The following is a 23,246-nucleotide window of genomic DNA, read 5'->3' on the forward strand; positions in this document are numbered from 1 at the left end:
CTTTAGTAACAGTTCACTTGAATACAAGTGTTTATAAGGATAATTATAGAAGTAAGAAAAAATAAGTTGTTTATTAAATAACTGCTAAAGTAATTACTTTGAGTTACTAAAGTAATTACTTTGAGTTATCTTATGGAACGAAGGTGCACTGCTCAAGGTTTCAGGATAGATGCGTATTGGTTACCTTAGCTAACAAATTAGCTTTCTTGAATGTTGGTTTACACAGACCTGCTATAAGGATCAGACAGGTCACTGGTTGGAAAATGAATGGGAATGATCGTAATGCTCAACTTCGCGTCTGTTTACAGGTACAAATGCTAAGAATTAACCTGTGATTTTAAAAAGATTTTAGTAACAGTAATTTAGCTTAGTAATTGAGCGAGCTAACTAATGGGCTAAATTAACTTAAATTAGTTAGCCAGCTTCCTCAGGTTGGAAGTGGTTGGATGTGCATCCTGACTAACGTTGATATTCGAGTATCCATAAGCGATCATGTTTGTTTAATCGCAAGGGAAAAACAAACATTTAAAAAAATAAAAACAGAAATTATAAAGGAGGACTTTTTAAAGTCCTCTTTTATAGGTTTATCTTTTCAGGTTGCTTGCCATGGTGCTGCACAAAACACTTGGAAACAAAGGTTTTCCTGTTGGAAGACTAATAGAGGCCCTTCAGATTAACTAATAAGCTAATGGAGCTAACCAGTGCCACACTGGATGCTGATGAGGCCTCACTGTCTTCTACACAAGGTACTCCTCAGTAGAACAATGTGCTACTAACAAGTTCTTTTTCAGAGAAGTATATTTTCATTGTTTCTGGACCTAGACAGCATCAGCCTAGTTAGTCATATCGGTGCTCTGTCTCTGCTTGGACAGTGCAACACTGAAGGTCATACAGCTACGAACCCTAGTTAAAAGTTGAGTTGTGAAAAGCAGAGATTTGTTTTACTCTGTAATGATCATTACAAATCAAAATTTAAAGAAATGATTAAATAAACTTTTTTTAAATTTAAAATAAAAAAGATGAAATAAGTACAATAAAAAGTAACGTTATGATTTATTTATGCATAAGAAACCATTACAGGGTAAAATGTACTTGAAGACTGAAGGAAGAGTAGCTGTAATTCAGGATTTTCCACCTCTGGTCAACACACAACACAGATTTTGAAGGGAGACTTCAGCCTTTGCCAGCAGAACTCCAGACTGTCCAATCCAGTGAATGATTGAATGTCACAAGAGTTTTGCCAGAGGCATGGTGAAATGGATGAGGGGAAATGGATGGCGGGAAATGGATTGGGTTGGGGGGGGGGGGGGGTGTTGTCTGGGGTGGATGGTGGGCACAGAAATGAACCTGATGTTATACAGGGTATGTTAGCAGGAATTGGGAATGTGTTAGGAACCGGACAGCAAGGACAGTGCTCTCATCTGTTGAGATTATCCTCAGTTGTTTTAAAAAAAAAACTCTTCATTGTTGAATAATAGCAGTGCTCTGTAGGACACAGTTGGTCAAAGGCCAGCTAATGTAAGCACCTTTTACAGTCTTTACCTTCTCATCATGTCTGAAATGCTTCTTGATAAGCCACACCAACCAGCATCTGTTTACGTATTGCCTGATTTCAGGAGCATTCATCTGTGAAATGACTTGTTGCAGCCAATTTGGTTATAATCTGCTGTGTTCTGAATTACCAGTATGACATTCTTGTTGACCTGGACATCTTTAAGAATAGACACCTGCAGCAACATGGATCTTTTAAAATCTTTTTAAATTTATTTTGACTTAATATTTTGTTATTTTAACCTATGTAGTTATTTGATGCTAGTTAGTTAGTCCAACCTCTTAAACACCTTGGGACCACCGGTGGTTCTAAAATGCACTTCGTCATATTCTTCATAACTTTCATATTTCATAAGCTACATTCTAAAGGTAGGTGTCATATGAGAGCTGTTACTGTCTTCTTAACAGTCAAATAGATGGATAATATATACATATATATATATATATATATATATATATATATATATACAAAAAGGCTTTTTGGTTCACTGAAACAACTGATTTTGTAAAAACTTCTCTACTGTAATTACAGAACTGCAAAGTGTGAAGATCCTTTATAAAGTTTATTTATTATAAAGAATATTTATCTAATGTAAAGCTTCTATACCACTTTTTTCATAGAACTGTACGTCCAAGCCAGGAACCATTTAGGAACCTTCCTTTTGGGCACAAATATATATATATAAGAATATCGGCACACCTCCTTGTTTCTACACTCATTGTCCATTTTATCAGCCCCACTTACTCTATAGGAGCACTTTGTAGTTCTACAGTTACAGACTGTAGTCCATCTGTTTGCCTGCATACTTTTTAAGCCTCCTTTTACCCTGTTCTTCAGTGTTCAGGATGACCACAGAGCAGGTACTTGGGTGGTCATTCTTAGCACTGCAGTAACATGGTGCCGTATGGGACAGTTACATGGTGGTGGTGTGTCAGTGAGTGTTGCGCTGGTGCAAGTGGATCAGACACAGCAGTGTTGCTTGAGTTTTTCACCACCCAAATACTACTTGCTCTGTGGTGGTCTAGTGGGCGTCTTGACCATTGAAGAACAGGGTGAAAACGGCTAACAAAGTGTGCAGGGAAACAGATGGACTACAGTCTGTAATTGTAGAATTACAAAGGGCAACTATATGCTAAGGGGGCCTGCTAAATTGGGCATTGAGTGTAAATACAAGGAGAAGCTTTTCATAAATAGACCTCATATGGTATGAATTATGGTTAATTTAGAAGTTAAAAAAATGACCAGAACAAAATCGTGAGACTGTATGTTAAAAGGTTAATATTGTAGCTCAGAGCCTCCATATTAAACATTCGTCTTATCTGCATGAAGATGTTGATTGACTGTCTCTCAGTACAGATGAACTATTTCAGGAAATAGCTATAACATGGAAGGCTGCTGTTCATTCTCTGTACTTTTGATGAACTTTGGTTGAGTTCAACACTTTAATCGTACCCTATTCCAAAGTGTATAAGACTTTAGTTTCCACTCCAGTGTTTTCTTACAAATGCAGCTTCAGAATTTCTTTTGCTCTTTTTAATAATGAGCAAGCCCAATATCACGGAAGTAAGTCTTCTTAATTAAGATCATTATGACTGGTGGATAGATTTATCAAAATACAATGCTTCTCTTCTTGATCCCTCTTAATCTAACACATTTAGAAATTGTTATTCCTTTGTCTTGGATTAGTTAAAGTCATTAATTAGAGTCAAGAACTGAGGACAAACTTTCTCAGAGCTTCAGATGGAGAGCCACTATGGGACTGGTGCTTGGTCTTGAAATAAAATAAAATAAATGTATGTTATAGACAAAAAAATTTAAAATAAAAGAAACTAAGGAGTTTGAAAAAAAAGATGTTTTGTGATATGTCACAGATTCTGCTGTCACCATTTCGGTAATGGAGCGTTTGGTGTTCGAGTGGGGCTGTGGGGGACTGTAGGTCTGTGTTCTTACCGCCCTGCCCTGTGGCAGTCTGATCTGTAACTTTTGACTTCTTCCACATCTTGAAAATTATGGGTATCTCAGTATTTGAGAACTATCACTGTCAAAAAAGAGAGAGAGAGATTAATTAGTGAAATTCTTTTTGAATCATCTTGTTTTTGGGTGGTGCCAAGCACTATAAAACCACAAATATATGCTTCACTGAAATGTATAATGAGTTTCATTTCTGGATAGATATGCAGCATAAGTCAAATCATGTCAAGTCAGCTTTTATTATCAATACTACAATATGTACAGGACATACAGATTATTGAAATTGCGTTACTCTCAGACCCCATGGTAACATTAAATAGACACTAAAACAACACTAAACACTAATTGTAAAAATAAACACTAAAAAATAAAATATATTCTATAATATATATATAGTTTTATATATATATATATATATATATATATATATATATATATATATATATATATATATATATATATATATATATATAACTATAAAAAAGAATTATATATATATATATATATAAATAAAAATAATATAAATATAAGAAGGTCCTGAAATTAATACTAAAGTGGCATAAGGCACATACAGATTAAGGTCTGTGTGTATAAATAGTGCAAACATAAATAAATACAACAGTTAGAAACTATGTATGTAGCTTAGATTTCCCAGCAGAAATATCTAGATGTCTGAGAATGATGGAATGTGGCAGGGAGGTACATTATGTTCCATTAGAGAGACTTCAGGCCTGGTCAGCAACCTATCATCAGCTCCAGTCATTCATCTCCCCCAACCACAGCACATGAATACACCACCTGATTCAGACACTCAGTCCTCACTAAGAATGTGCTGATATGGCGTTGACATGTTTTGATGGTTTAGGTATTTATAACAGTAAAGGGCAGACCAGCAAACACCTTGTATCTCCAACTTTGCCATTTTTGACGATGTGTCAAAATTTATGCTAAATGGACTAATGGAAATGGTCCAAAATAGCTTAGAATAAAATCTTGTTACATTAATTTACACTGAAAGGTAAGAAGTTGTTTTAGTTCTCTTGTGAAGTGATGTAATGTTCCTAGTTGTTAAATAATGTTTCAAAGTAAACTGTATTACAGTGCCAAGTCTCTAAAATCTATGTTAAGTGAAATAAATAATTTAGACCATAGACCAGCCATGACCACAGAATATGTGGATGAAGTAAGAACCCAGTTTTGGCTAAACTCCTCCTCCATTACTATCCCAGGCTTTGAATTAAAGTACCTACTATATGACTCACTGTAAAACTGCAATATCAAAAAGTAAAAATGTCACTTGAATGTTTTACATACCAGATAGTCCTTCCTAAATAGTGCGCTGTGTAACCTGTAATAATACATTTCTGGCTTCTAAACTAAGTAGTGCACTGTTTGTCTAGTATGGAATTGTGCACTCATGACTGAATCCAAAATGGCTATTTATTGGACCTATTATGCACTGTTTGGGTGCAGGTGGGCGGCACGGTGGTGCGGTGGGTAGCGCTGTCCCCTCACAGCGAGGAGGGCCTGGGTTCGATTCTGTGTGAAGTTTACATGTTCTCCCCGTGTCTGCATGGGTTTCCTCCGGGTTCTCCGGTTTCCTCCCACAGTCCAAAGACATGCAGTCAGGCCAATTGGACGTGCTAAATTACCCCTGGGTGTGAGTGTGTGAGTGACTGTCTGTGTCTGTCTGTCTGCCCTGCGATGGACTGGCGACCTGTCCAGGGTGTATCCTGCCTTCCCCCCCGCGATCCTGACGGAGAAGCGGCTTAGAGGCTGGATGGATGGATGGATGGATGGATGGATGGATGGATGGATGGGTGGATGGTTGGATGGATGGATGGATGGATGGATGGATGGATGGGTGCAGGTGCCTGTATTTTAGTTCTTACATAGTGCACTATGTAGGGACCCATTTGAGATTTAGAATGGGAAAAGGTAGAATGGCATTAGCTTGGTGCTTATATAAAACTGGAAATCACACATGGAGTCAGTGGTCCATGGTTGCTTGACAACAATAACTTACTCAAACTACCACGTCTTGGTAGAATAATTGTTAATCATGATTATTATTAATAATAACTACAAATTGAAAAAGTTGTCTTTTATCATATTTTATGCTGTCCACCGTTTATAAAGGCAATTAGCCACTTGAGATTGTGCATTACAGTGATTTTATTATACGTTTTATTTAGTCTTTCGCTGTAATGCATGGTCTCTAATGGCTCATTGCATTAATAAACCACATGAACCACTGTTGGTGTTTGTCGGGTTGGTTTGCTCTGACCTTAAGAGTGAGGAGAGAACGAGTTTTGCAGTGCTCTGGAAAACCTGCAACCTTATCATTGTACCTTGAATACCTCTTAAAAACATTCATGGTCTTGTCATAAAACTTGTATAAGGCATTCCATTCCCATTCTCTTCTTTCCATCATAAATTCTCATGGTCCCATCAATCTATCTGATAGTGTTGTGCCACAGAGGATTTCATAGTTTTAACTTAGTGAAGATATGATACTTCAGCTGGGCATTGGGGGAGCATCATATATAATCAGCTATAACTGCATGTTATTCCAGGGCCCTGAGGCTCATGTCATTCATTCTCCACCCACGTGATAGATCAGGTATCATATAAAAGTCTGCATGATTCAGCTAGTTCTGTTGTAAAACCTAAGCTTATAGCAGTTCTAATTGGCCTCTGTGCTTCACTGATTGGTTTAAAAAGAGGGTGGAGTTTGGAGCAAGTTGTCTAAAAGGCCTATTTTGCTCAATAGCAGTACAGAAATGCTACAGTAAAAGAGCTGGCTGAGGGAACTGTAGGTGAGTGCAGCTACCTCAATTATATGTGAATTGGAAATAGCTTTAATGATATCATTTATGATATGTATGCTTTTGATATAGAATGATTCTGAACAGTGTAATATCAGTGAATAATGAAATGGGCTCATTTTGAAGTCTTAAACCAGAAAACGTTTAAGGCTGGTTATTTATTCATTTGTTACCTATTCTGTCTGTGATACTGTGTAGTTATGATTACAATATTGTTGTTGTTATTAAATTATTTTTTCCCCATATTTTTAGGCCATGATTTACTGTCCACTTGAATGCATGTCTTAAACAGAGCACAGTTCTACCCACTGTGCTATGTTCTCAGTGCATGCCAGTGCCTGAAAATGAGCTGTGTGGCCTTTGACACTCTCGAGCTAAACAGCCTGAAACTGCAGCTGTTTGAGAAGAGGGAAGGGGTGGAGGAGGGTCTTCTCTGAGTTACAGGACATGCAAGCCCTATCATGAGGCAGTAAAACTAGCGTGAAAGTAAACCCCCATTTGACACTAGTATAGATATGCATGTAATCCAGTACCATGTGGCATATGCTGCCAATGTTTTCCCCCTCATGGCCATTAGGTGGAAATTAGTGTCTTGCGACTATGTGTGCAACATACAGTATTACATTATATCACAGCTTCTCTCTGGTAAACAGACTGTGCATTTAGCATAGCATAAATGAAAATTGGCACCAACTTCTGTCGTCCTCTTATGTATCAGTATTACAGCAGCACAAGCATATGTTGTAGGTGAGGAAATGACAGCGATATGAATCAGCCAGCTTGTCAGTACTTTATTTAGAGTATAGACAGAATATGTCATTCCATAGGGTGCTTAAGAGTTAAATAGCCCTTGCTGATGGGCCAAGCCAAATCAACTCAATACATCACTGGGCCACTTATAATGCTGTGCTGCACATAAACACTTCAATGGACTGACCTAGTCAAAGTGCCCCTTTGGATGTTTATGTTTTCTCAATGCTTCTTAATGGTTCGGAGTCACTCTTAGCTCTTGACTTCTATGGAACATGGCTCCAGAAAGTTTTAACTATCATTTGTCCAATTGGGAAAATGTGGCCAGTGTCCATAGTTGGGGTCATTACTAAAATGTAATCTGCCACAAATGAGTGGTTACCTTGTTTAAATCATAATTAGTAATAGCAGCGGTGTGATGTAAAAGATGGCATAATTCCAGTAACCCTTGGCAGTTTATACAATAGCAGCCTTATGAACTAATTTCAAAGCCATATACTAATTTATAGAGCAGTACGTAACAGAACAGTGACACTTTTTGTTGTTTTGAACAGAACAATTAATATCACAAAGACTATGAGGCTAATACTTGTGACAATCAGACTGCTTTAATAGTATTTATAAATATATTGTATAAAACACCTTTTTGTACATATTCCCCTCACCACCAAACATCACAAGTAAGTTAGCAAAATGAAAGCAAAACAAATCTTTGTGGTCTGCAATGCAGCCAGTTTTCAGTGTCCATTTTGTTGGGACATTTTGCCTTCAGTTTGATATTCAGTAAGTGTGTTTCACTTATATGAGCAATAATTTGCACATATTTGTAATTAGTGGGTTTGGCTATTTCAGCTACACCCTTTACTGGCATTAAATTAATCATACAGCCATACTGTCTGCAGAGACAAAAAATAATGGGTCATACTGACTTTGAACTTGGCACTGTCATAGGATGCCACCTTTCCAACAAGTCAGTTCATCAAATTTCTGCCCTGCTAAAGCTGCCCCAGCCAACTGTAAGTGCAGTTGTTGTGAAGGATAAATGTCTAAAAGCAACAACAGCGCAGATGTGATGCGATAACAAACATAAGCTCACAAATTGTCAACACTGAGTTCTTAACATATCAAAATGATCTGTCCTCTGTTGCAGCGCAGTTCATGGATTGGGTTTCTGTGGCACACTGTCATTGGACACATGGAGCAGTGTAAACACATTCTCTATAAATGTAAACCTGACTTTGGGTTTGGAGAACACTGATTGAACCATGAAGAAATGGGTGGCCTCCAACAGTGGTGGGCCAAAAAATAGAAGAGAAAAAAAAAGCTTAACGTGATTTTAGCTTAAGATTAACGAAACACAAATGGACAACTGTCTTTAGTGCTCACTGTCTAACTAAAACTTACATATAGCTATAGGTTATAGCAAGTTACAACAAACTTCTTTATGACCAATATCAGCGTGGCTGTTTCTTTCTTTAGACTACATGTGCTTTGCTGAGCTTTGGAAAGATAGCATACATTGTATGCTCACATCTTGAAATTGTGTCTTATAGCAAAGTAACTTTAAAAATGCTAAACCTGACATTAAGTACATTTCACATAGTGTGCTAAGATAAATTATGACTAAATGCATAAACATTTGTGTCCGCACAAAAACGTGTACTGGATTAGTGAGCTGAAGCAGTCCATTTACTGAACATGAAGTCTCACAGGTTTCACTTTTTGGGAAATGATCTGCTGTCAAGCTGAAATGGAGATTTTAATTGGTTCTGCTGCTGAGTTTGACTGTTTATGCCTATAGGTCAGTGGTCTGTGCAGTAAGGGAGATTATTTTTTTTTCCTTCAATGCAGGCAGCCTGTACTCTATCAAAAAGTGCTGGGGCTTCACCCTAGTGCTTTGAAAAGTGCTGGGTCAAATGCCAGCTCGCTCCCGTTGTTCCAGTGGCAATGAGGAGGAATAATAGTCTGGGCCTATCCTCCGATGCCGTCTCAGGCCTTATCACTCAATATCATTGCCTGACCTCACTTATGCTCTTGTGGCTGAATGGAAGCAAATTTCTGCAGCCGTGTTCCAAAATCTACTTGAAGCATTTCTATGAGGGTGGAGGCTGTTATAGTAGAAAAGGGGTCAGCTCAGTATTAATGTACATAGTTTTGGAATAACATGTCCAGCCATAGCATATGATGTGGTGTTCATGTGTCCACATGCTTTTGACCATGTGTTCTATATGGTCAATGGAATTTAAGGAAGGTATCTGGCTTAGCCAGTTAAGAATGCCAGTTAAGGCATTTCATTGTTTGCATTTATATACTCCATAGGTGCTGTAGTAGCGTGTTTTAGGTCATCATCCAGCTGCAAGCGAAGTGCTATCCAGTGAATTTAGAGGTATTTAGTAAACGGGGCAGTGAAGAATCATATGTCCAGGAATCATGCCTGATAATCTTCTTCTTCTTTCGGCTGCTCCCTTTAGGGGGCCCCACAGCGGATCATCTTGCCCTATCCACTGCCTCCTCTACTTTTACACCAACCATCTCCATGTCCACCTTCACTACATCCATAAACCTTCTCTGAGGTCTACCTCTTCTCCTTCTACCCGGCAGCTCCATCTCCAACATTCTTTGACCAATATATCCACTATTCCTCCTCAAGACATGTCCAAACCATCTCAACCTGGCCTCTCTGGCTTTATCTCCAAACTGCTCCACCTTCTCTGTCCTTCTTATCTGCTCATTTCTAATCTTGTCCATCCTTGTCACTCCCAATGAAAATCTCAGCATCTTCATCTCCGCCACCTCCAGCTCAGCCTCCTGTCTTTTAGACAGAGTCACAGTCTCCAAACCATACATCATAGCAGGACGCACTACTGTCTTGTAAACCTTCCCTTTCACTCTTGCTGCTATCCTTCTGTCACACATCAGCCCTGACACCCGTCTCCACCCACTCCATCCTGCCTGCACCCTCTTCTTCACCTCTGTTCTACACTGTCCATTGCTCTGGATGGTTGACCCAAGATATTTGAAGTCATCCACCTTTACGACCTCTACTCCTTGCATCTTCATTTACGAGCTCTACTCCTTGCATCTTCAAGGAATCATGCCTGATAATACTGTTAAAAAAACAATGGAAGCCATGCATACCTATTCTTCTTTGTTTATATTTGTATAGCATTTTTTTTTTTTTTGGAAATTGATTTGTTATATCGAAACACTGCGATCTGACATATTGTGATTTATTACTTTTGACTGCAGTCGTGCTTCTAAAAGAAAACTTTGTCTCAGGTGTACATACACATGAGAGTGTTTTGGTATGACTGCAGTACACACTCTAAGGCTGTAACTACTCATGTGAACTGCCCACAAAACCACCTGCTGCATTCTCTAGTAAGGTGTAGGGTTTAAAAGGCGCAGCAAAGTAGTGGAGCCATCAACAAATGCGGGACAAAAGAGGTCAGTGATGAACAGATAACAGAATTTGGGATCAACTTGGATTGAGAGGGCATATTGCAGTCACATCAAGGCGTGTTTTGTGCTGCAGCTTCTCACACGGCCCTGAGAGTTGAAATAGTGCTATTTTGTTGCTATAGTGTTGTGGCCTTGGTAATATTCTTTCCTGTCCGTCAACAAAACATGTCTGAGAGAGCCACTGATTTACACCTGGCTGTAAAAGGTGTAAAAAGAAATTCATTCAAAAACAGAGCCGCCACAGTTGCATGTGTATGAGGCAGCTTGCTGAAGCTGGTGAGAAAGTCTTATTAACCCTGTTAATAGGTTTCTACTCTGTTTATCTCACTTTATTACAGAAACAGATTTGTAGACAAAGCAACATTCAACTCGCTCAACATTCAAAAACTTTATCCTCCATGCTTAGCAGACAGCTTGTCCACACTGACTTCCAGTGGAAGATGAATGGAACATTAGGTGTCTAATTCAAGGACTCTTTTTGGTATAGAAATGCCATACCTGCCTGGACAGAAAGTCAAATCTTAGATCTCTTGTGTGTCAACAGAAAAAAGAAAAACTCTAAGGAAACAATAGATTTTTAGTGCACTGCATTGCAAGGGATCCACAGTCAACATACAAAAGACTCAAACCTGAATCCTAGCATTAACTTCTTTACCTCTGCATGCTGGGTGATGATTTGACTTGGTACACACAGAAAAAAAATATTTTTTTCTTGAATATAACCTTATAAGTAATATTTTAATTCAATTTTGCATGTTAATCCATGTTACTCCAAACCTGCTGATGACAAATCCATATTGTTAAGCTCTGGACTGTATTGAGTATTGCTGGTGTAAAAGAGATATTAAATATGAGATTTTAGTTTTAATATGAGTCTCTGAACACCAGGACTGGATTTGGCAGTGATTTATATAGCAGTTCAGAATCAGTTCACATAAGTTCAAATCAGGTATCTTGTCCATCCAGTTCACTTCTGTATGTTTGATGTGATGTGCTTAAAACTTAGATTTCAATGACTATTTTTTTCTTGATAGGATGTTCAGCTCAAAAAACTGCCACTGTTGGAATCTCTATTGGAGTCCTATTCCATTGTGTGTAGGTAAGTATCAGCATCCTGTGACTGCTTTGTTCTATACAATACAGTGCAGTTCTAATTATTTGAAATGTAGTAAAACAAACTGATGAAATAAGGGCTGTGACGATAACCATGGCAGCTGCTTTTTCGCAATACTGCGGCCATGTGATGCCTACCACCAGGGTTGAGCTCATTACTGGCATCACCGCAATGTTTTTTATTCTCTTTTTTCGTTTAATATTTCAGGGTTTTTTTGTGGGTGAAAGTTGACTCAACCATAAATCACATCTGGCATCAGTTTATTACTCTCTTAAAGATGGTTCTTCAAAGGTTCTTTAGCAAAGAAAATGGTTCTACATACAACTATGAACATTTAAAGAACCCCTTGCATGATTAAATGGTACTTTGCATCACTAGAATGTTCTGCTTCTGAATCTCTGTTCTGAATCTCATATTGATGAAGAATGTGTTGTAAATGGTTCTGTATAGAGCCGTTTTGAAATGGTTCTATAGAGTACCAAAAAGGGTTCTGCTACTGGTATGATACAAGCTTGTAACAATAGAAGAACCCTTTTTGGTGCTATATAGAACCCTTTTCAAAAAGGTTCCACATAGAACCATCTATAGCAATTTCTCTTTCAATCTGAAGCACCTTTTCATGATGCAGTGAACCCTTAAACAATGCAAGGGTTCCTTGAGTGTTCATAGTTCTATACAGAAACATTGTCTTTATTAAAGAACCATCTTTTTAGTAGTGTACTTTACTAAAAGCTATCTATGAGTGAGCTGAAAAAAACACTGGACTGTAACGTTAGCTGAGATCTGTTCATCTAAAAGACTGGCTGCTTTTCTCTGTGTACATTTTATCATAGCTTTCTGTGGTTTCAGTGTGGCTTTAATGTAATGTAGTAATGAGAAAAAGCTGCATACTGGGCCAGTAATGTCTCTTTAAGTCATAAAAAGTGGAAAAAAGAATAACTTAACAATTAAAAATCGAAGAATAAAAGGTGTTCAAATTATAACCAGCATAAATATTAATACAGAGGTACAAATAAACAGACGCCACAGTAGCAGAGCAGCTCCTCTGGGTGTTTTCATACCTACCTTACCTACCTTATTTGGTGAGGACCTATCACACCCTTTCTTTAATTTGCTTTGTTTTGATGTGTCTGAACATTACACCCATATTCAGATCTACAACTTACAGCTGAACCGCGGACAAGTTAAAACCATGGGTCTCGTTCTGCTTCCAAACAAGCCCCAGTTCAGCTCACTGCTGAAGGGAACATGTTCTCTGATCAGAGCTCACTTTTCTTCTTATCTACTAGCACTTTTGGCACCATACAGTCAGCATAATCTGCCTGTTTTAACATCTTACTCTTTACAGACTCTCATTTGCGTTCATGTCGTTACTGTAACACTAGCTGCAGCTGTTATTAACGACAGATGATTTAAAATGATAGCAAAGATCCGCTTTTCAGTTGGGCCTTGGGATGGAAAAAGTTGAGAACCCCTACTCTAGAACCGAATATTTCACATCAAACCATACTAAAAGACTTTGCTAGGTCCTGCAATGATTTAATTATGCAGATATATTGTAAATTCCATGTAATTTCCTTTTAAGAACAAGTGAATGAGAGACAGTTGAATGAAGGTTATTTTTCAGGGGAAACCCTTTTGATGTTGTGCCTTATGCTGCACTACAGGAGTATATTTCAATTCTAACAAATGGCTACAGTTACAACTGCCAAATACAGTCATATGCAAATGTTTGGGCACCCCGATAAAATGTTTTGTTGATGTGAAGATCAGTTTACACATCCTCTACAGAGAATACATTTCAGCACATTTTACTGCATAATTACTGTTTATTTGCTGAATTTTACATATCATGTTATATTATGACCCCATTTCCAAAAAAGTTGGGATGCTGTGCAAAATGTAAATAAAAATAGAATGCAATGCCATGCAAATCATGTAAACCAAATATTTAAAGGAAATACTACAAAGACAACATAGCAAATATTGAAACTGAGAATTTTTTATTATGCCCATTTTCAATTTAATGCCAACACCACGTTCCAAAAAAGTTGGGATGGGGGCCTGTTTATCACTGTGTTTCATCACCGCTTCTACATGTTTATCACTGTGTTTCCTCACTTCTTCTTTTAACAGTGTTTGGGAACTGAGGAGACCAACTGCAGTAGCTTTGAGAGTGAATTGTTTTTCCATTCTGGTTTGATTTCATCAGCTACAGTTTGGAGTTTTCTTTGTAGTATTTTTCATTTCATAATGTGCCAAATGTTATCAATGGGTGACAGGTCTGGAATGCAGGCAGGCCAGTTTAGTACCCAGACTCTTTTAATAAGGAGCCATGCTGTTGTAATACAAGCATAGACAGACAGACAGACAGACAGACAGACAGACACTTTATTGATCCCGATGGACATTTAGGCCCCTTGCTGAAATAAGCAAGGCCTTCCCTGAAAAGATATCGCCTGGATGGCAGCATATATTGTCAAAACATGTATGTATTGTGCAACATTAATTACATCTTTACAGATGTACACATCACTCATGCCATATGCACAAATTCACTCCTATACCATCATGAATACTGGCTTTTGAACTGTGCACTCATAAGCTGAGTGGTCCTTTGCCCAGAGGACATGGTTTCTGAAAGGAATTTCAAATGTTGATTGTCAGACCACAGGGCACTTTTCCACTTTCCCTCAGTCCATTTTAAATTACCTCAGGCCCAGAGAAGGTGGCAGCATTTCTGAATGCTGTTTATGTATTCTTCTTTTCATTTTAACTTAAATTTGTGGAGGCAGCGACAAACTGTGTTCACAGATGGTGGTTTTCAGAAGTGTTTCTCTATTTTGCATATAGAGATTTCAGATTCTCTGAATCTTTTAATGTTATTATGTACCGTAGATGGTGAAAAGCAAAAGTTCTGTTAGAAATGTTATTCTTGAATTGCTGCATTATTTGATCATGCAGCCTTTCACAGAGTGGTAAACCCTCCCCATCTTTACTTCTGAAAGACTCACATTTTCAACATTTGATATGTTGTCTTTTTACTATTTTCAATTAAATGTAGGATTTAAATGATTTGCATATCATTGCATTAAGTTTTTATTTACATTTTGCTCAGCATAACAACTTTTTTGGAAATGGGGTTGTATAATATGTTAAATATGGCAATTTATCAAATCATCGTATACACAGGTGGAAAGTGAGTGAAAATCTTAGGTGCGTAGCGCCCTTATAGAATTTAAATACAAAAAATATATAAATATCTCAGAAGAAAATTTTATATATATATATATATATATATATATATATATATATATATATACACAATATACACTAATATTGCACTATTTCAATGCACAGCTGTACAGTAATAAGTTATGAAATGAAACTATGAAATGTGCTGTTGTACCCATTCCATATGTGCAGTTAGTTTGAGGTAGGTAATAAATGAGATACAGGTACACAGGGATAGAATACTGATATAGAAATCTTACAGATTGTACAATATGTGGATAGAAGATGTACAAGAATCAGAGTGAGTCTGATCAGATGTGGAAGCGGTGGTGACTGTCCATGGAGATGATGACTCAGACGTGCAGTGACAGGCCTATAGACCGATACACCAGCACTACTGGTTGTTTAGCAGCCTGATGGTACAGGGGAAGAAACTGGCTGGTTTAGTGCACAAGGTTGTTCCCTGTAAAAGACGTGTTAACTTTTTTCACTTAGGAAATCAAAAAAATGTGTAATTTGACCAGAAGTGTTCAAACCTTTGCATACAACTGTACCACAGCATTCACTGACTTGGTAGTCCTCCTCCTTATGGGTTTACATGAAGAACCAAATGCACTGAGAGTGATCTATTACATCATAAATATGTTACATAAAAAAAACTTGTCTTATGTAAATTATACGTGTCTGAATGGTGAGAATTCAAAAGTGTCCGACCAAAAATTGAAATGTCTGGAAAGAGATTTTGATGTACTGTACTCCTCTATAATTAGCCCTCAGCAGCCTCTCTACTATGACTTCATACCACCTGACCATCACTTCTCACACCCTGAAACCTGACCTGACAACTTAAACCAAGAACATGCATACTTGACTCAAATGATTTTATGTGTGACCACTGAAGCAACTGTAACACAATCTGTTTTAAACACCAGTCCCAATAAAGCTAGTTTAAGTATACGTAAACTAGCTTTAATGGGTATTTAGACACGAGATGAGGTGAGATGGTCTTAAAAAAGAGAGATGTTCATAAAACCTTGGTTACCACACATAAAGGATTGTAACCTTGAGTAGACTGTCTTCTTCATTTCAACACATTCAAGGTAATTTGGGGTTGCCATGCCAACGGTTCACCTCTGCCTTTCATTGGTAAAGGTCTACAGTTGCTGTAGACCATTCAAATAAGAAAAGGGCACAAAACTGAGAACAAAGACTCTCTAGACAAGTTTTGTGCTGCACTCTCCTTCAGTTTATGGAGGTTTTGGGTAGAAGCTGGGAGCCACACAGAGGCAGGTGAACCTTCTTGCCTCTTTTATCCCTCTAAGTCATCTTGTTACTACTGCTACTCTTCCTGATAAAGAGGGTGAAGGAAACTTACCTGTTCTCAGTCCTACACGCTCTCCTCTCAGCTCCTGCAAAGCAGTGTTCGGTGCACTCCTGATATTTGAGTGCTGCCTCTAAGTTGTGCTAGGTAATAAATCCTTTGAGCAATGTGAGGGTGTGCTCCTGCAGCGAGTTCCCCCTGCTCTCAACCTTGGCTTCTGCCAACAAATGCTTCTTCCTTTTGTATGTGGATGGAGGAGCTAGAGCAAAAGCCTGGCAGAGTGAGTAAGGGGAGAGTGTGTGTGTACTTATGGGTGGGTCAGTGAAGCAGTTTATCACCTTCCCAGTTGACACATCATAACATTAAATGACTTTTGACGTGATCTAGCTCACCTTAACACGGGCAGAAAAAGGTTAATTAAGTGTCTGTGCAGAGTGACAATGCATCAGTAGGCAGTCTGTCCACTAAATCCAACAAGAAATCAGTGACTTGTCCTGTGCCTGACGTAGTTTCAGCCAAATCCCATAGGAATTAAATATGTTTTCCAATCTGAGCAGGTAAAATAAATCTGATATTGGTCAAACAACATGATGAATATGTTTACTCCTTCTATTTTCATTTTTGATCTTGGGTATTTATTGAATTGTCTTATGTATATTCCACAAGAACTTTATCATATACAGTCCTATGCAAAAGTTTGGGTGCTCCTGGTCAAGTCAGATGTTTGGTTTGAACACACTTCTGTACATTTTAATGCACAGTTACTGTTTATTTACTGAATTTAATACAATAAAAATAAACATATGCACCCTGTGCCAATGGCATTGGACACATTACATTTTTTTACACATTTGTTTTGTTTGAATATGTCAAGCCCAGCAAATAAAGTAGAACCACTAAAATTTGCAGAAAAAATGCTGCATTCGAGTGTGTTCCCTGTAGAGGATGTGTTCATGTACTTTCATTTAAAATCAACAGCACATAATTTGAATTGAGTTTGGGGGTTGTAGCACCGCATGTGCTACCCCAGGCTCAAGGAGGACACTGGAGGCAGAATTCAGAGCGGCAGCAGCCAATACATTAACTTCAAGCTCAAACAAACAATACAAAACAAACCAAACCCAGCCAATGATACGCTGGCCACTTTTCACTGGCTTAAGGTAGCTAGACTTTTCAGTCCTTTATCATGTCAGCTTTTCCGTCGCTTTCCTGCTGCCTCTCTCTCTCTCTCTCTGAAAAACAACAAAAATGGAGATAAGAAGTTTTGTCCGGACAGCAACGATATGCTCTGTTGCACCATTAAAGTGGAAGCAGTTTTTTGCTAAAGACAAGTCTATAAAGAAAATATGGAAGTGAAAACATGATCCTGAAATTTTAAAACTCACATGACTGACAAGACTTAATCCTTGCATCATATTTGGCCTCCCTGCTGTTACTATTCAAGCTAAAGTCAAGCGAAGCTGGCCATATTCTGTCAAGAGTAGAGAAGAAGAAATATGAAAAAATATCCACCTCCATTTTAGGCCTGAGTGAAGCATCAAATATTTAAGATGTATTCACACTGTTGAGTTACACACAGCTGAGTTTTCTGAACACCATGGCACTTTTATTAGTCTTGTAATCCCTCCTTTTCCTTGTGTATGGACGAGTGGGGGTTAATTTCCTATCCAGACAGGAACATTACTAATACAGACAAGACATCTAATGTAGCTTTTTGTTTGTGTCCAGAGAAGCACATGTATCTCCACTTCTTGTCAAATTTTATTATCCTGCATCATTTGAACACGGCAGCTGTCCTTTGTATTTTGTGAGAATTTCATGATGATTGGGGCAATAGAAACACTCCACAACCACTCAGAATAAAAGCTCTTTACAAATAAGAGTTAAGATGGTTTTTGCCCTCTCCTCTACAGTTGCCATTTTGAAGATACCTGTTTTTTTTGGACAGAAATTTACCTGCCACTGTAAATTGCTTTGAATAAAAGTACCTGCTAAAAATCTACAGTACTATGCCAAAGTCTGAGACCACCCCTCATTTATTTCATTTCCAGTGGACATGGCCTTTATGTACAAGGTGTGTAGCTGTGAAGATGCACTTACTGAGAAAAGGAAACAGAGAGAAAATTTGCAAAAAAAACAAAACAAATGCAAATCAAACAAAGAAGCCACTGGTGTTCTGGACTGGTCATCTCAACATCAGTGAATTTGTTTGGGATTACTTGAATCGTAAGAAGCAGAAAACGCAACCAACTACGAAGATTGTTTTAAAATACTCTAAGCAAGTCTTCCAAAGGGTGACTGCGCAAAATACTGATAAGTCATGTTCCTGTTGGTCCGTTACACAATGTAAAGGCCATTTTCAAATTATGTCAAAACTGAAAAACGACAACAATGGAGATTTTTGCAAGGTTGTCTTTCAACAACAGCCGATGACTCAACTTATGAGTTAGTGAAGGTTATGTTCATGACTGATCTGGTTCTTTTCAACGGCTGAGAAGTTTCAAGTTTATGTATCTTTTGCACAACATGTCAGGACATTCATGCATTGAAATGCTTGTGGTGAGACTCCAGTAGACTCGCTACAGAAGAAAACAAAGTAAAAGTAAAAATACAAAGAAAATACTGAAACTGACAGGAGGGGCCTATGCAAGAAAGCAAACTCTCTGTTATGTACAAATATATTTCTATTAAACAAGGAATAATCCATGAAGAATATATACATTTTAAAGTGACTTAAGTAAACAAAAAACAAAGTGTTGTTGTTATTATCATAGTGTTATGACTTTTTGCCCTAAATCCACTCCACTCCCCGCACGAACACTGAGAGCCACATTTCATACAGAAGGTCAGTTCAGAGTAGTAAAACACTGAGAAAACAGAGATATGGTGTTATATTGTGTGATGTTTACAGTGATGATCATTGACATTAGGTCTGGCAAAAAGAGTAATTTAGTGAGGCAACTGCCATTCGAACACTTGCCAAGCACCACGCACAGCATTCAACATTCAACACAGTGACTGCAGAACACTGCATTTAACAGTGCATATAGAGAATCTCTGTATGAAACATATTGTGTCCACTCTTTTGAATAAAACCGCACTAAAATTGTTCATTGGGGTAGAATTTAGAGTAAAAAATAAATGTATTATGAATCGCAGTTAACCTCACAAAGTCATGCAGATAATCCTGATTACATTTTTTAAAGGAATGAAATAAATGCCCTCTGACTTTTTCACATTACAGCAGATTTTCCATAAAATGAGAAAACCTGCTTCTATACATGACGTTGACATTCACGTTGCCTTGGGGGCTATTCTAGACCTCATAATACAATGAACTCTGACCTGTAGTAGTCATGGGAAGAAGTGAGAAAAGATAGCAACTCATTCTGGAGTCATACATGACAAAGGTCACTGGTCCAGAATTTCTTTTACATCACGTCATACTATGCCACAGTCAGAGCACTCAGGCCTCAAATAGAAGTAGGCTGACTGAATGGCATTGTGCAACGGGAAGACTTAACAATGGAGAAGGTCCTTGAATATTTTCTCCCACCATGTGGGCTTCAGTGACCTTTTAACCATGCATATGAAAACGATGTCTGTGCAGATGTATTTAATTCCTGAAAATAATCATTGCCTTTTCTAACTTTTACTGTACAAATATTTGACACAATATTGTAATTCTTTTGTTGTGGTATTTTATGATTCCACGTGTTGGCACGCTTACAGTGGAACCTGAGTGGAACCTGAGCCACAGTGACCTGAGATATGGTGATGAACCATGTTCAAGGTTGCCGTTATTAGGCAGCGCTTGCTAGATGTGTCATGCTCACACTCCATTTAATATGACCTTTGAGGATTAGAAAGGTCTATCCATTTTGTTGTTGAAATAAATGGTTCAGTACACACAGCAGGGGGAGGCTGTGCGCCAGAAAGTTAGCATGTCAAACAAACAAACCTGTCTCAACACCTGGAAACAACGTAGAGCCCAGATTTTACTGTTATAGTCAAATGAATTGATTTGTTTGAATGAATCATGTTCATGTGAGAAACCATAATGGAACATTATTGAAGGGCCAATATTCTACATTTTTATTGTGATCACTTATGATCTGTGTGTTTTTATGTACCAAAACTATAATTCATTTTTACCTGACCCTTTTCCAAGCTGTCTTATGCTTTAGAATTAATCAGGTATCGGGTTGATTTTGTTACTGTGCTTTTAAGACGGATATGCTGTATGTAAATGATCTCTGTTTTGATTGGGTACCTTGCTTTATTAAGCTTCATTCAAAAAGTAGTCCAGTCTGAAACACCCCTGATATGAATGGGCTGGGTTCAACTGTTCTAGGCTGATATATGTACAAAAAAAAAAATAAATAAATAAAAAAGGAAGAAAAAAAAAACTATGGTTTTAAAATTTGCTGGTTTTTTTATACAGACTGTGGAGTAAACCATGTATTTTAACATTTTAACAGTGTTTACACCCTTTAATGTAACACATTTAAAGCTCTACAGACAAATTCAAGTGGTCTTCATTTAAGACAAAAAGAAATCTAAGCATTATAACAGTAAATTTGCATTCATTATTAAGTAATACTGTGATGGGAGTAGATTTATAGTTCAAGCAGGAAAAATGATTTAGCTGGATTACAGGGCTCATTCAGTTCATGAAATCTGCCATGGTAGAACATTGACTCTACAAGACCTCTGAAGGTATCTAGCAGCAAGACATAAGCAGCAGATCCTTTACATCTTGTAAGTCACGAGGTGGAGCTGTTACGGATCAAGCTTCTTGTTTATGCACATCCCTTAGATGCTCAGTTACATTGAGATCTTGGGAAAGGGAGGCCAGGGCAGCACCTTGAAATCTTCATCATGTTCCTCAAACAATGTATGCATTGTGGCATTTTGCTGAACAAAGCCATTGCCATCGGGAAATACCTTTGCCGTGAAGGTCCGCAACAATGTTAAGGTAGGTGGCACGTGTCTAATTGATGTCCGGCCCCAGCAGAAAACTGCACAGAGCATCACTCGCTCCACCGGCTTGTCTTCTCACAGTGCATCCTGGTGTCATCAATTCCCTTTGTGTCATGTATGCTGGTCATCCACATGACGTAAAAGAAAATAAGACTCATCAGACCAGACAACCTTCTTCCATTGTATCAAAGTCATGGTTCCATTGTTTGTGGGGCAGTCATGGGCTGGAGGTTAGGGAACCGGCCCTGTGATCAGAAGGTCACCGTTTCGATCACCAGAGCCGACAGTACATGACTGAGGTGTCCTTGAGGAAGACATCTAACCCCCAACTGCCCCACCGGTGCTGCAGATAGGGCTGCCCACCGCTCTGGGCAAGTGTGCTCACTGCCTCCTAGTGTGTGTGCTCACTAGTGTGTATGTGGTGTTTCACTTCACGGATGGGTTAAAGGCAGAGGTCAAATTTATACTAATAAGGGTCACTTAATCTAAGTCCAGTTGTAATTCTCACATGCCCATTGCAGGCAGTTTCAAAAATGGACAGGGGTAAGCATAGCCACTCCAACCAGTCAGCTGCGTATAGTAAGCTGAATATGGTTATTGAACCATTTAACATACTTTTATATACAAAAAACTCTCATAAGACTCGTAAATACAGCCTAACACAGTATTGGTTGCCTTAACTATCTGGGCCCACATATTCCTATCCAGTTTTCCATAAATGTTCAAATTAAAGCTGCACACTAACCTTGATGGCCTTGTAATGTGTACCTTCCAGAACTTTGCAAAGGTCATGTTTTCTGTTTGTAATGCAGTGTTCCAGTTTAAGAGCTTCCATTTATAATTGTAGCAAGAAACTAAAGAAACAGAATAGATAACTGGGCATTCTTGAGTTATAAGTAGTACAACACTTACTGTTCATCTGATTCACACTTTCACACTCACACTTACAATCACCCTCTTAAAACTCAGAACTTGATGTGAGATGTGTCATCTTGATATGAGCTTCAGTTAAAGGTGTTCTCAGGTGTTTCACGACCTCATCTCTGTGCTGCACTTGTATGTACATATTTTCCTACATTTAGAAAAAAACAGAAACCCCATTGACTTGAAATACACTTATAATAGAAGCCATTGGCCAGTTACTAAAATCTGTAAACATTAATGAGACACATGTATTTTTGTAGAACACTTTCATTCAGTTATAGTTCTTCATTGCTCTGCTGGCCAAATACATTCATAGACGTACAATACAATATTTGTTTTATTGTCCTTTTTTATATGTTTGTTACCACCAATGTACAATTTGTGTATAATGATAACTGGGAAGTTGAATGTATATGTTTGTCTGTCTGCCCTGCGATGGACTGGTGACTTGTCCAGGGTGCATCCTGCCTTCCACCCAATGACTGCTGGGATAGGTTCCAGCTCCTGCTCTTCCCCCACCCCACCCCTGACCCAGAAGGATATGTGGCTTGGAACTGTGTGTGTCTGTGTGTGATAGCTGGAAAGTTGTTACTTTATTCAGTGACGTCTCAAACCCTCACTTTCAGGCAAGGGCACTTCGAAATAACACCCCCTGTAAAGCCTGAAATATTCATTCAAAAGTCAGAGCTCAGATCAGATTTGGCAGGAGTTTTTCAGACCACATCAAACGTCTTTACATGTTGAAAATACATGCATAGGGTCAAAAAGAAGGTCTGGTGTTCTAGCAGTCTGTCCTACCAAGCATACTTGTATCATTTAAATAGTATTATAACTCACTGTTTTAACCTATTTATAGTGTTTTCAATAGTAATTCAGTACAGACTCAGTATAATATTATCCCTCACCTCCTGATAAGCTGATTAAGTCCATTAGATAATCCTGGTTATTGTTTTAGTGCTGGTGACAATTTCCCAAATTTGCCAAAGTTACAAAGTGCAGCTATAATGTTTTCCCGTATCCAGATGATTATATGTTTTTGAGTATATTGTTTGAATAATTGTTTGTAATTGAAGTTTTCAGTAAACATTTATGAGAAATTGAGTATTA

At 38.1% G+C, this 23,246-nt stretch overlaps 1 protein-coding gene across 2 annotated transcripts in view; it reads right to left on the minus strand.

Moving 5' to 3' along the window:
- Positions 1-16,415, minus strand: part of igfn1.1 (immunoglobulin like and fibronectin type III domain containing 1, tandem duplicate 1) — a 37,027-nt gene extending 20,612 nt beyond the window's left edge. The window contains exons 1-2 of one of the 2 annotated variants that reach the window (XM_017697819.2): positions 16,287-16,415; positions 3,503-3,590 (exon numbers count right to left, since the gene is read on the minus strand). In XM_017697819.2, coding sequence (XP_017553308.2) covers positions 3,503-3,551 — 49 coding nt within the window. In that variant the 5' untranslated portion in view covers positions 3,552-3,590; positions 16,287-16,415. The remainder of the gene's footprint in view (positions 1-3,502; positions 3,591-16,286) is intronic. The other variant, XM_017697820.2, reaches the window with a different exon arrangement.
- Between the last annotated feature and the right edge of the window lie 6,831 nt (positions 16,416-23,246).

Source organism: Pygocentrus nattereri, chromosome 26 (assembly GCF_015220715.1).
Source record: "Pygocentrus nattereri isolate fPygNat1 chromosome 26, fPygNat1.pri, whole genome shotgun sequence".
NCBI lineage: Eukaryota > Metazoa > Chordata > Actinopteri > Characiformes > Serrasalmidae > Pygocentrus > Pygocentrus nattereri.